The following is a 14,880-nucleotide window of genomic DNA, read 5'->3' on the forward strand; positions in this document are numbered from 1 at the left end:
CCGAACATGCCTTCTGGCAGGTCCTAAGCCTGATAAGGCAACTTAACGGGCTTATGGATCCAGTCATCGTCCCCCGTGAAGGCAAAGACACGATCTTGGATGAAGTGTTTGACGTTCCGAAGGTCCCGAAGTCCAGTGCGGCTCTGCCCTGGTCTCAGGGTCTGAAGAGTTGCCAGAGCTAGGGCCAACGCTCAGCTCGCGCTTCTTGCCTCCTCCAGTCGTTCCACTGCCGGGAACAAGCTCATCCCTCCTCCTCGTCTTCAGCAGAGGAGGTATTTCGAGATTCTGGGTGAGCACAACCGCGCTCTTCCTCTCCATCACTCTGTGGAGGAGCTGGCGAAGGGAGTTCCCCTTGAGAAGCTCTCTGCCCGGCAGGTGTCGTTCTCGGCGGCAGAGATCCTTAGCTACGAGAAGGTCGCTAAGTGTGCCATGCAGGCCACTTCGTGGCTGGACTTTTGGCAAGGATCTCTGGGCATCCTATTGCGATCGGAGGACTTGTCCAAGGAGACCAATAGGAAGGCCCTGGAGACCTTCTTGCTCTCAGGCACCCGCTCCATCGAGTTTTTGGCGCACCAGGTTACCACCCTGTGGGCCAACTCGGTGTTGAAGCGTCGCGATGCTGTGTCCGAGAGATTCCATCCGAAGGTCCCCGCCGTGGATGTGTGTAGGCTCCGACATGCTTCCCTTTTGGGGGAGAACCTGTTTGAGCCTCAAGACATGGAGCGAACGGCTGAGAGGTGGAGGAAATCCAGCACGGACTCCCTACTCCATAGGGCCCTTACAACTCGGCCCTATAAGCCTCCAGCCCCGCCACAACAGCAGCAACAGCCTCGTAAGGCTCCAAAGCAGGCACCGGCAGTTAAGAAGGTGGTGTCTAAGCCCCAGCCCTTTCCAGCCAAGGTCAAGAGGGGCGGTAAGTCCTCCAGGGGTGGCGGCCGCGGCCGCAAGCCCTAGGGGTGGCAGTCCCCCTGCGTGTCCACCTGTGGGGGGATGCCTTCAGCGTTGCATCCGCAGGTGGCAGCAACACGGGGCCGATGCTTGTCCCCTGACAGCGAATCCAGTGTCGTTGAGCTCCTATGCCACGGGATCGGCAAAGGGGCTGGCCCTTCAGGCCGAAGTCGAGACCATGCTCGAGAAGGGTGCTCTCCAGGAGGTCGTCGACGGCTCCCCAGGCTTCTTCAGTCGACTCTTTCTTGTAAAGAAGGCTACTGGAGGCTGGAGACCCGTCATCGACCTCTCAGCTCTGAACGGGTTTGTCAAGCAAACCCGGTTCAGCATGGAGACAGCAGACACGGTCAGACTTGCAGTGAGACCACAAGACTTCATGTGCACACTGGATCTAAAGGACGCGTACTTCCAGATCCCAATCCATCCGACTTCCAGGAAGTACCTGAGATTTTGCCCAGACGACAAGATCTACCAGTACAAGGTGCTGTGTTTCGGTCTCTCCACAGCTCCTCAGGTGTTCACCAGAGTGTTCACCCTGATTTCATCTTGGGCGCACAGGGACGGCATTCGTCTCCTTCGTTATCTGGCTGATCCTAGCAGACTCGGAGTCGACCCTTCTTCGGCACCGAGACAGGCTTCTGGATCTTTGCCAGGATCTGGGGATCGTGGTAAACCTCGAGAAGTCCTCTCTGCAGCCGTCCCAACGACTGGTTTATCTAGGCATGCTAATAGACACCAATCTCCACAAAGCCTTTTCTTCAGACGACCGGATAGCAAGGCTGAGGAGGGTGGCGGAACCCTTCCTCAGGCAAAAAGAACTCCCCGCCCAATCGTGGTTGCGTCTCTTAGGTCACCTATCCTCCCTGGCTCGTCTGGTTCCAAACAGCCGCCTCAGGATGAGATCCCTTCAATGGCGGCTCAAGTCCCGGTGGAATCAAGGATCCGATTCCCCGGACATTCTGATCCCAATGGGGTCTCTGGAACAGATGGACTTGCGGTGGTGGCTGGTCGACGAGAACCTGCGGAAGGGAGTGAGTCTTCTCGTCCTCCCCCCGGAATTGACTCTGTTTTCGGACGCGTCAAAAGAAGGGTGGGGGGCGCACGTTCTGAACCAGAGGGCCTCAGGCCTTTGGTCAGAATAAAAAAAGTGCCTACACATCAACCTGCTAGAATTGAAGGCCGTCTATCTGGCTCTTCAGCAGTTCCAACGGTCCCTGGCGGGTCACTCCGTGGTGGTGATGAGCGACAACACCACGGTAGTGGCTTATATCAACAAGCAGGGAGGCACTTTTTTGCAACAGCTATCCCATCTTGCAGTAGAGACTCTGAGGTCGACCGAAACCCACTCGATAACACTATCAGCTCGCTTCATTCCTGGTAAGAGGAATGTGCTCGCCGACAGTCTGAGCAGGGCCTCGCAGATAGTGAGTTCCGAGTGGTCTTTGGATCCTCAGATAGCCAACAAAGTCCTGACTTTGTGGGGTTCCCCGACTGTGGACTTGTTCGCGACAGCTTTGAACTTCAAGCTGCCCCTGTACTGCTCCCCAGTCCCGGACCCCAAGGCACTCTGGCAAGATGCTTTCCAGCAACGGTGGGACAACATCGACGTGTACGCCTTCCCACCGTTCTGTCTGATGAGAAGGGTGCTCAACAGGACCAGACTATCGGTCAACTGTTTGATGACTCTGGTAGCTCCGCTATGGCATCACACGGAATGGTTTCCGGACCTTCTGCAGCTCCTGACGGAGCTCCCGAGGGAGCTTCCTCCACGACACGAGCTTCTCAGACAACCCCACTCCGGCGTCCCTCACAGGGCCGTAGCCTCGCTTCGGCTTCACGCCTGGAGACTATCCAGCGTCTCCTCGCGGAGAGAGGCTTTTCGCAACAGGTTGCGGAGAGAATGTCTCGGCACCTGCGAAGGTCCTCTGAGGGAGTCTACCAAGCAAAGTGGAGAGTCTTTTGTGGTTGGTGTCATGGAAGGGGTATCTCTCCACTCGATGCCACTATTCCAGCAATAGCGGACTTCCTCGTTTATCTGCGGGAAGAAATGCGCCTTTCTGTCTCGGCAGTGAAAGGCTATCGCTCAGCCTTAAGCTTGGCCTTCAGATTGAAGGGCGTGGATATTTCTTCATCGCTAGAACTCTCTTTACTCATACGTAGCTATGAGCTTACCTGTCCCCAGTCGGAAGTGAGACCTCCTCCTTGGAACGTGGTTCGAGTCCTCAGGTCTCTTAAGAGACCTCCCTTCGAGCCATTGCGCCAGGCTTCCGATCGCCACCTGTTTTGGAAGACGGCTTTCCTGCTCGCTTTGGCTTCGGCCAAGCGGGTTAGTGAACTTCATGGTCTCGCGTACGACATCGCCCATTCAAGGGGATGGGGGGAGGTAACGTTCAGGTTCGTCCCTGAGTTTGTTGCCAAGACTCAGAATCCTGGATTGCCGGATCTTCGGTTCGACTCTTTCAGGATCGCGAGTCTCCGTTCTGTAACAAGCGACCCAGACCAGCTGCTATTATGTCCAGTGAGGTGTCTGAGGCACTACTTGAAGAGAACGGCTGCAGTCCGTCCTCAAGTGCGAGCTTTGTTTGTGAGCACAGGCAGGACTAAGAGGAGGGTCACCAGGAACACCATCTCAGCTTGGTTTCGAAGGGTTATCCACCATGCCCTGAATCCTGACCCTCCTCCGTTACGTCGCCCTCGGGCCCACGATGTCAGGGGTATTGCTATATCCCTGGCCTTCAAGAGAAACTTCCCTGTGACGCAGGTACTTCAAGCTGGGGTCTGGAAGCGTCAAACGACCTTCACAGCCCACTACCTGCAAGACGTGACCCACAGGAGCCTCGATACGTTTTCTATCGGCCCTGTGGTGGCTGCACAACAGCTGGTCTAACCTCAGCTCCTTTTTGGACAAGTAGCAGTAGGTTGAGGGCGTTGTTAACCGGTCTTAGTCTGCGTGAATGAAAGAGTATGTCTGACCCTTACTTCTTTCTTCATTCTCCCCTCTCTTAGGGAAGCAGCATCCTGGTCCTCGCATAGCTGACCTCGACCTCTGCAGGTAACCCATGCTTCTTTGTGCTCCTAGTATTAAGCTTAATACTCTTGCGTCTCCCAAACCCTGACGAGGTGGTATTGGGAACGTCCTATCCTAGAATTCCTATCTGAAGGTCTCAAGGTCAACTTCATAGGAGGAGTCACACTCTCCTCCACACACTGCTTATGTAGGCCACTCGTTCCTAGCGATGCTAGGAACTTGTGAGGTACAGGGGCTCCCTCTCTCTAGTGCTGCTCACTGAGGGATCGAGCCCCCGGGCAAGCCGAAGTCAGTAAGACTGGGGACTTTCCATCCTTCCTAAGGGGTAAGTCACCCAATGTAAATAGCGTGGTTTGTATTTCGGTTACGGAACAAATGACAAATTCGAAGATAATTTGTATTTTTCCTAACCATACAAACCTTAGCTATTTACACATGTGCCCGCCATCCCTGACCCCCAAGTCAAGTCCTACCTCTAAGTGAAGTGAAGCAAGTCACCGGTGTGTGGGGGGGGAGGGGTAGCAAGCTACCTTTCCCCTACCCCCCGCTAACTAGCGCGGGGGTAATTAACCCTCGTTAAAACTATTGGCGCGTCATTTCAGCTGCGCCAAAAGGTAAACCCAATGTAAATAGCTAAGGTTTGTATGGTTAGGAAAAATACAAATTATCTTCGAATTTGTCATATTACAGTAAAAGCTTTTAGAAAATATGTTATTACAAATATTATTTACCTATCTATATAAAATCACACATACGTAGCAAAGCAGGAAAACAATTTACGAGAGAGAGAGAGAGAGAGAGAGAGAGAGAGTTGTTTTACGTACGTAAATGTAAATTTAAAAAAAAAAAAAATAGCCCCATTTCATATGAAATAGGTTATTACAAATATTTTACTTTATCATATTACAGTAGTCTGTATAATACTGTAAAGTTCAATACAGTATGTTGTTGTTATAGTCGTGGCGATGAAATTCTCACGAAACAAAAACACGGCATTCGATTACAACAGCTGATTCATCTCTCTCTCTCTCTCTCTCTCTCTCTCTCTCTCTCTCTCTCTCTCTCTCTCTCTCTTCGTGTTATACAATACTTACATATAGATGAAGAAACTAGAATTAGTTTTCTTAGTGTCAATTAAATACGAAACGAAAAAATTATGCCAAGTTTACATCCATTTCAATCGTTGCTAAAAATACGGCATCCGATTTCATCAGCAAACCACTATTTTTTGGGAAACATCATTTTATTCTAGAAAATTGCTACTCTTTAAATAGTTAATTGCTCATTAAGAAAGCGTGTACTTTTGTTTTTAAATTCCGGGTGTGTTTTAAAAATCGAGTATTGTTGACTTCTTTTTGTTTTACTTTTGGCTGTGATTAGATCAGCTGACGTCTAGCTGCCACTCTTGAGAGTGTACGAATACACTAACTAAGTATCGTTTATACCATTTCTTAACTTATTCAAACCGTCTACAGTATACAGTTGATATTACATAAGCACCAATGTGTTATAACCTATCAAATTTTTTTGTTTATTACATTTAAAACAACACACACACACACATTCTCTCTCTCTCTCTCTCTCTCTCTCTCTCTCTCTCTCTCTCTCTCTCTCTCTCTCTCTCTCTCTGTGGGCTACTTTTCACTACCTCCCATTCCTTACCTCTCTCCATCTCTCTAACAAATGATATCTTTGTTGCTCCTCAAAGTTTCATTTATATTGAAAATCAATCATGATTCAATTTTCCTTACTGTACTTTCTCCAATCTCGTACCATCGGTCACATCGCGGTATTTTCGAAATTTCCGGAAAATCCGCGATATATTTATATACATGCATTATGAAAAAAATCCGCGAAGTGGTGAATCCACGATGGTCGAACCGCGAAGTAGCGAGGGATCACTGTATACGTAAATGATAGAATAAATTAAATTGTACGTAAAATACGACGGGGCGGGGGGGGGGCTAAAATTAATAGGAATCCCAAAGAAGAAATCCCCGAGGCTTAAATACCATGTCGGTTATGCGTCGTCTAGTTTATTTAACTGCTGACTTCATTTATAAAAGTTCAAGACTAATTCCTTGAGTTTTCCTACCTGTTAAAAAATTATTCAACTATTGTCTCTTAACTTCAAAAAGTTCAAAACTAATTCCTTATGTTTTCTCATGAATGAAAAGTGCCTTTGTTTTAATTTTCCGCCCAGGCGATGCTTCCTTGCCAATCTTGAATAGCAACACTGCCATTGCGTCTCTCTTGATTCCTCAGACCTCGGAGGAATAGGCAAGAGGCTTCCGTGTTTTCCCAGGCTCAGAGGTTAGAGTATTCTTTTTATCGCTGTCGACTGGAGTATTCATTTACAACATTCTAGCAAGGTTTCCATTATTTTCAGCATTTATTTTAACAAGTGTTTTGCAATCTGTCGTACTTAAAAAGTATGAAAGGGTTTTTATAACAATGCCGTTGATGGCTATTCTTTCAAACACGGTCAAACGATTGACTTCATATACGTTATGTTACAGATTACAATGCAGTAATTAGCTACTTTTGATATTTAGTAAGAACAGAGATCCTCGAGGAAAGATTCAGCATTGAAAACATTATTTATTTTAGCCAAAACATCCACCTTCCCACTCGTAATTTATTACGTAGATTCCATTATTTGAGGATCTTTTACCATCCTGACAGAACTGGCTGATATGTGGCACTATTGTTTACTGGTAAAGTAATTTCTTTTGTATGCTCATTGATAGGTATAAGAGATGTTCCAATAGTATCAAATTGTCTTGTGTGATCAATAAGGGGTTCTGATAATGTCAAAGTGCCGATGAGGGCGAATAGCTTATGCTAGCATATGTTAGCCCAGGCTAGGCTACTACAAATTTGCGGCCTAACAGTCTCTAGTCTGTACAAACATACACGAAGTGTTTAATCAAAGGATACTGCACATTATGTGTAACGTCCCTGACTGGTGAATGCCAGACTAGGGTTCGAGTCCCGCTCAAACTCGTTAGTTTCTTTGGTTGCTGCAACCTTACCATCTTTGTGAGCTAAGGATGGGGGCTTTGGGGGAGCCATTGCCTAGCCCTCCTTAGTCCTAGCTTGGGTGTAGAGGAGGCTTGGCTGCTGATCATATGTACTATATATATGGTTAGGCTCTAGGGCATTGTCCTGCTTGATAGGGCAATGTCACTTTTCCTCGCTCTGCCATTCATGAGCGTCCTTTAGACTGTATCAAGCGAAAAACTAAGAATTCGGCCTTGACTTGTACAAGGTCGGCTGATATTCACACTCTCCTCGTTCGTTTACGGATGACTGCCGGCTTGACCCTAAAGACCGTGTGTCTATGAGCAAGTGCTTTACCTCGAAAATCTTAAAACGCCCGTCACTCTCTGATAATCTTTTACGCCGTACCTGTACAAGTTAGAATACTTCCTTGTCTAGTTGATTCTATATCTTCGCAATAAATTCAACTTAGTTAACATTGCCTAATTTATGACTCTAATTCTCTGTGATGAATTCAATTAATGAACCCATCCCTATATCAAGTTTAAATTCTATTTGAATTAACCTTGAGTTTAAGAATAGTCATTGGAAACACAATCAATTATTTTCTGACCACTTTACGTTAGGATTATTAGTTTTATAATTTCTGAGTTATATAGTTCGATTCATAAGGATTCTTCTTCCATCACTTTTTCTACAAATCAATTCCTGATGGACCAAACTACTGATCAGTACGAAAATAATTTAAATGCGTATGTTTTGTGTTACCACTGGGATAAGTAAACTTTATACCAACAAGAAATTAATTGCGCTTTTTTGGGGGTGCTCGAGCCATGTCGTCCTGATGGAAGTTCCTCAACGGCAGCTTTCTATTTTGGATATTTCTGCTGCAAGAAGGAATATCCCAAGTAGAAAGCTGCCTTTAAGAAACTTCCTTCAGGACGACATGGCTTGAGCCCCCTAAAAATAGATTTTTCCTATGTCAAAACCAGTTTTTTAATCCTACATTTTTTTCACCATGTAGCAAATTTTGAAACTTTTTTCTGGGGCGGCCTCTCAACTTGTTTGCAAGTCCAAAATCAGAAGGATGTCCTAGAGGGCGCGCGTGGTAGGTGTCGTTGGGGTAGTTCAACTTTGTTCTCTAGGGCCTGTCACGGCCCTCCCCATTGATGAAGGGATTATCTAAATGGAAGACAACCTGTGAATAGTGGCTTTTCACACGCCTTTGTTTAATACACGACACCTACAAGGTGTTCGCACGAGGGTTGTAACCTCTGCATTCCATGCTTTTATCTTTCTCTAGTATATTTGGAAGATTTATATTAGGAAAGGTATAAGGAAGGACCTTTCTCACCGGGCGTCACAGGCCTCTTCCCAGAAATAGATTTTTCCTTCGTCAAAATCCCTTTTTTAATTTGTAATTATTTCCAACAAAAAAGAAAACAATTTTCTTTGGATTTTAAAGGAGCTAGTTCGGGAAGGTAATTAATAATCATTTTAATTAGCTTTAAAAGCTGCTTTTAATACAACGTTGTTACAGTACTGATGTTGAAGATATTTTATAATTTTTATTATCACTTCTCATATACAAATTGTTTATTTCTCTCTTTCCTTTCCTCACTGGGCTACTTTCCTTGTTGGAGCCCCTGGGGCTTATAGCAGTCCTGCTTTTCCCACTAGGGTTGTAGCTTAGCTAGTAATAATGATAATAGATATAACAGATTTCTATAAGAACAATATATTGACAGTATAAACATCACCGATTCTGTCATTTTACCAGACTACGTCCACCAGTTATTATCACTCTAATTATTCTTTATCTTGTTCAATTCTTAATGAAAGAATTGCATACTGTACTTTACAGTGACTCAGTGATCTCGTATGATTGTAAGCAAAGCTAGTCACAAATGTACAATGTTAATTTGGAACCTGTTGCTTTGTAATCTTCAAGTATTGATCAGAATCTGAGATTTATATGTCAAGTTAAAATTCTGAGTAAGACTTACAATCATGGTTACAGATGGTATGTGGTAGCCTTGTTAGAATGTTGTAGATGTGAAGACTATTCTACGTAGAATTGTTCAGAATGAATAAGGCCGGGGGCACACTAGCGACTCTGTGGCACCACAAAGCCACAGCATCGTGTGGCGGGGATGTGGTCTCCCATAGGTTTCCATTGTTTTAAAGCCGTGCCTGTGGCTGAGATGAGTGACAGAGAGCCACAGTCGCTTGCCACAGTCGCTAGTTTGCGCAGCAAACCTTGAAAACAATGGAAACCTATGGGAGACCACATCCCCGCCACACGATGCGGTGGCTTTGTGGCGCCACAGAGTCGCTAGTGTGCTCCCGGCCTAAGGTGTGTTAGAAGATGTAGAATTTTATGTAGGTACTGTAGTAAGATTATATATATTACTGTGAAATGAATATTGCTCTTTTTTGCACACTGACACTACTGTACTGTACACTAGTTGTAAATACTGTATCTTGTACAAATTTTTTGTATCACTCATCATTCCAACATTTGTATGAAGTTAAAAACAGTAATAAAAAGTCTTGTTTGGTGTCTGGTACCTTTCTAAAACAAATACAAAAGTCTGTGATTTCCGTATTCTTTGAAAATCTAATTGTTCCAACACGGCTCCACGCCGACCGTCCGGGACGTAGAACCGTTTCTGTGTTCTTAGGCCCAGAAGCAGCTTGGAGGACCCTTGGCTCCTGGGGGCGTCCGCTTGGCTCGCGACGTACCTGTCTATATGGTCCATACCTAATTTCACGTCCGGCGCTAGAGGAAGGGTTAGAGACGTCTTCTGCTGGACCGGGTTGTCCACTAACCTGCCCAGACCGGAGAGCCAGGCCTGCTCCGTCAAGGGTTTCGGGTCGTCAAGCCTGTGGTGCCGCCTGATGAGCGTGAGAACCTTTCTGTAGGAGGAGACGTCATCCGCTGAGCACTCTCCCCCTTCTATAAGGCCTTCAGCCACTTGATCCTCCACGTCAGGCGCCTCGTGGGTCACGGATGGAGCCGCATGGGAGGCTAGATCTCCTTTCTCTCTCCTAAGAAAGTAGTTCGAGGTAAGTACTGTTAGGAAAAATACAAATTACTTAAAATTTGTGATTTTTAGTGAAAAATTGAACCGCCAAGTTTGACCGTTCTTTTGGGGAAGATGGAAATGCTGGATAATTTAAATGATTCCTACTTCCTGCAGTTGGAATACAAATTCCCAAATCATATAATACCTACTTCAGATGAAGAGGCTTTGCTTACGTACCAGTATGCAAGATGTGAAAAGTTTACAATACTGTACAGGAAGTTGTTGAATAAGAATTACTTCAAATTTAAAGCGTGTGTGAATCTCCAACCTTCAAGTTGGTTGTACATTACATTAACAAGGTTTTTTTTTTTCTATACTAGCATAACCTTGAAGGTTAGTAATTACTATAGAAGACTTATAGATTTAAAAGTGTCTTTAGTATTTATTTTTTAATTTTCAGTAATTGTGATACAATGCCCAATTTAAACGTATTTTTATGATAGCAGATTTACTCTTTCATCTGGAAAATGCTGCGATATTCATGTTTTTATTCACATTCAAGTTTTCCTTATGGTATTTAACAGAAAAGTTATTAATGATGCTGTGAATTCATTGCTGCTTTTGACGAGAAACCAGATTCTCTTTTAAAGTACTGTAGTGTACTTCCTGAAGATGTAAAGATTTGTAACGGTTTCTTGCATAGAGTATGTATGAAGGCCAAGGTGTATTTTGACTAGTATACAGTAAGATGATGTACTCATGCCAGAAGGAACATTATCAAACCTGCAAACTGCCTCAGGATCCCACAAAGTTGTCATCTATGACTGATGTTCCCATGAAGAACGTTTTCTGTTCTACCTGGGTACATAGCCTGGGCTCGTTTTCAAGACCAGCAAGTCCCCCATGAGGTCAATTCATGGAGAAGAAAAGTTTTAGCTTTATGTGGTTGTACCTGTATTTCCTAATTATTATTATGATAATGGTTTTCATCAAAATTCTTCATTAAAATCCTTTGGCTGGAAAAATGTTTATAAGTTTATTGAGATGAGTTCATCTCAATCATTTTGTCAAGAGCTATGTTAATTTAAAGGACTTGGGTTTAGTTTAGGGACCAATTCCGGTAGGCCCTGGTGCTTCCTCCGGTTGCCTTGGTGACCGCGGAGGTAGCAGCAGTAGGGGATTCAGAGTATGAAACCTCATTTGTGGTGGGTAACGGGCGAGGGTGGGTGTGGCATCCTAGCAGTACCAGTCAAACTGCTGAATCCCTCGTCAGGCTGGGAGTAGCAGAGAGAAGAAAGGTCCCCTTTTGTTCCTTTGTTTGATGGAAAATAGATCGATAAGTTTAGTTTAATTTATTGTTATGGTTTTGCTCAACGAGAGACAATGGACTTGAACACAACTTCAATAAATCAAGTTGTGGAGGTCGGTTTTGAGATGCCATCACATATCGCCTCCCAGATTGAACCGTTTTTAATGAAAAAAAAAAAGAGTCCTGTTGTTTTAAAAAAGAATCAGGGAATGTGGCAACAGAGCGGCAGTTGGAAAACAAACATGGAAATCTTTCATATCCCTCGTCGATTTTCATCAGGTTGCCATTGAAGAGTAATCTAGGACCATACGAGTAGAGAACTTGCTAAGCTACAACCCTAATTGGAAAAGCAGAATGCTATAAGCCCAAGGGCTCCAACAGGGAAAATAGCCCAGTAAGGAAAAGAAATAAGGAAATAAATAAACTACAAGAGAAGTGTTTAACAATTAGATAAAACTACTTCAAAAAACAAGAGATAAAGAAATAAGACAGAATAGTGTGCCCGATTGTACCCTCAAGCAAGAGAACTCTAGATGTGGCACAGTGGTAATCTCAAGAATTTCAACCCTTTGTGATTGGACTACAGTACACTAAAGAAACCAGGACTAGCTTTTGTTAAACATTATTTTCTATAAGCTAGATTTAAAGAGCTACATTAAAGAAAACGAGATAAGCGAAAGGATAGCAAATCTGCGGAATCAAATAGGTAGAATGATAGTTGATAATCCAACAGCTAATGGAAGAACTTAGAAATTTAATTCTTGGTGTCAACCATAAGTAAGTTTATGGGAGAAAGTAGACAGTATAAATATTTTTTTTCCAATCATTTATTTCAATTCTAATAAAAATAATTGACTATAATATAGAAAAAGTAAAGTCTTTAAGCATTGGGAATTAGGGAAACATTATGAGAATAAAATGCTCGAGAGATGGAAGATACTGTGTAAGGTCATGAATGATGTAACTATGTAAGGTAGAAGTGACTGGTTGAATGAAATAGTAGAAAATTGTAAATTCCAGAGTGAATAGATTTGATTAAAATGAAGTAAGAAAATGTAATAGATGAAAATTTATACAAAAAAACTGAAAAAGGTAAATAATATGGAAACAAGATAAATGATGAAATTTGCAAGTAATTAGGTTTATAGAAATAAATGGTCTGTGAAACTGTTATTAGAGCAATTATTACAGATAATCAAAACTAGATTATGATATATGAAATAAAACTTTTTAAAATATATTTAGATTAAGATTACGAAGCCTTTTTATAAGGAAAAATGTCTAAGCTAGGTAAAGAAACTAAAAAAGAATTAAAAGAATATGTATAAATAAGAAAGAAAAGTAATAAACCAAATACACAAGGAAAAATTAATAGAAAACTCGTAAGGAAAGAGTTAAAAAAAAGAAACTTAAGGAAGAAGAGTTAAAAACAGAAGAGTCGTTCTAAAGGAAAAAATTTCTCATTACTACTAACTTTGTTTACATTTTCAGAGTGAAAACGTATTTCACGTTATTCTGATTCAGTTATTGAAATATATCGGTTTTAGGCTGCTCGTCCGGATTATGGAATGGGGAATAGAATTTACGGAAAATTTCGACCATCTTGTGAGTATTGGGGTTACCCGTTTCTTATCTATGAGGGATTTTGTAATGGGGTTGCTAAAGGAAGTGGTGGTAAATGTTTAGACGTGCACCGTTCGTCGGAAGTTGGGCGAGATAGTGTGTTGTTGGTAAAGTTGTACTGTATGACAGGGTCTGATTTCGAACAGGAAATATATGTTTTTCTAAAGTAAATAACGAGATTTGACCGAATTTGACCTTCATTTCAACCGCAAACCAACAGAACAACCAGTCCTACTAACTTTAAGTGTCAGGACTGGTTGCTGTTATTACGGGTGAAATGAAGGTGAAAACCAGTTAAATCACGTTATTTTCTACTGGAAAACATGTATTTTCTGCTAAAATGGTTAAATATAATGTCTTTTATTCTATATATTTTGTTAAAATACTTAAATATAATGACTTGTTCAGATTCGGTGTCACTTCACTCACGTATGTACTGCGAACGGTAACATTAGCAACGTTACCAACGGTACACAGCGTTACCAATGTTACGGTGATACACAGAGTTGCCAATGTTATGGTGATACACAGCGTTGCCAACGTTACGTTGGAGCTACCAATGTTAGCAATGATACGGTATTATTATCGTGTGTTTTAAAGAATTTTTCCATATACCCTTTACACAATATATAAAAAAGTACAAAAAGGGTACAGAACATAACCTAGAAGTTCCCAGGTCACAAACCCAATATAATGCCCTTTGTTATATCACGTTACTCACGTTACGGTAACGTTAGTACTGTTACGATAAATTTATATATAATGGTTCTTGTTTCGCCATTAGCTCGCTTCGCTCGTATGAAAATAAAACATCAAGCTCGTATGTACTGGCAAGCGGTAATGTTGAGCTGCGCACGCTAACGTTAGTAATGTTACGATGACATTACCAACGTTAATGTTCTTGTTCCTCACTTACGATCACTGGAAAATAAAACATCACCCTCGTATGCATTGGCAATCGGTAATGCTGAGCTTCGTACTCTTAACAAAATATAATAAAACTAACACATTAAAGTTAAAGAAATCGATGACTTACTTTTATGACCGTGACGACGTAACATGCCAGGCATCTTTGATTCAATACAGGTAGAATGCTCACTGGTTAATTGCTGCGTACATAACCTTTGATTGCAAGGGTCCGATAAGCAGTGGAATCATCACTCTTCACGAATGACTCTCCGCGAATTTTTGTCCTAATAAAGACAGTCGTATTTACGAATGGTGCACGGGAAAACATATACTCTGATATGTGGGATTCTAGTAGCTCGTTAATAGTTAGGATTTGACTTTATATTTGCCTATAACCTTAGCAGGTATATTGCAGTTTTATTTCATTTGTACTTATCCTAGCCTAAACTAGGCTAAGCATTTGGTATGACTAAACGTCTGATTAATTATTGAATAAGGACTAAATTCCTTTCTCTCGCTGTTTCTCTAAAAGTGTAAGAAGATTTAATTGATTAAATTTTTTCAGAATGAATCCTGTTACTTCTGCAACGGATATTACGGCCCTTGCTTCAGCGAGCCCGTTTGCGCAACATGCCACGCTCTTCTCTATCCAAACGACGCATCGCAGCGGCTCAACATTGGGCCGTACCAAGAGGTAGAGTACGGTACTGGTCTAGTTCATGTTATATACCTCAATATGATTCTCCCTATCAGTGTTCAGAGACTCAAACTTGCAGCGAATGTTTTTATGTTGAACTGGTTGACATAAGTCTCTCTTCATATATGGTTGTTACGGATTATAGAATGTTTTATGATTTTATTCATGCAGTATACTATATTGTTTATTTATTTCATTTCCTCACTGGGCTATTTATCCCTGTTGGAGCCCTTGGGCTTAGAGCATCCTGCTTTTCCAACTAGGGTTGTAGCTTTGCTAGTAATAATAATAATAGTTCTGTTATAAGTTTGAGTCAATGTGTTCAGTACAGTCT

General features: G+C 42.7%; 1 protein-coding gene across 1 annotated transcript in view; it reads left to right on the forward strand.

Moving 5' to 3' along the window:
• The first annotated feature begins 12,778 nt into the window (after positions 1 to 12,778).
• Positions 12,779 to 14,880, forward strand: part of morgue (modifier of rpr and grim, ubiquitously expressed) — a 38,560-nt gene continuing 36,458 nt past the window's right edge. The window contains exons 1-2 of the mRNA XM_068348984.1: positions 12,779 to 12,922; positions 14,415 to 14,543. Of these exons, the coding sequence (XP_068205085.1) occupies positions 12,881 to 12,922; positions 14,415 to 14,543 (171 nt within the window). The 5' untranslated portion in view covers positions 12,779 to 12,880. The remainder of the gene's footprint in view (positions 12,923 to 14,414; positions 14,544 to 14,880) is intronic.

This window comes from Palaemon carinicauda, chromosome 25, assembly GCF_036898095.1.
Source record: "Palaemon carinicauda isolate YSFRI2023 chromosome 25, ASM3689809v2, whole genome shotgun sequence".
Lineage (NCBI taxonomy): Eukaryota > Metazoa > Arthropoda > Malacostraca > Decapoda > Palaemonidae > Palaemon > Palaemon carinicauda.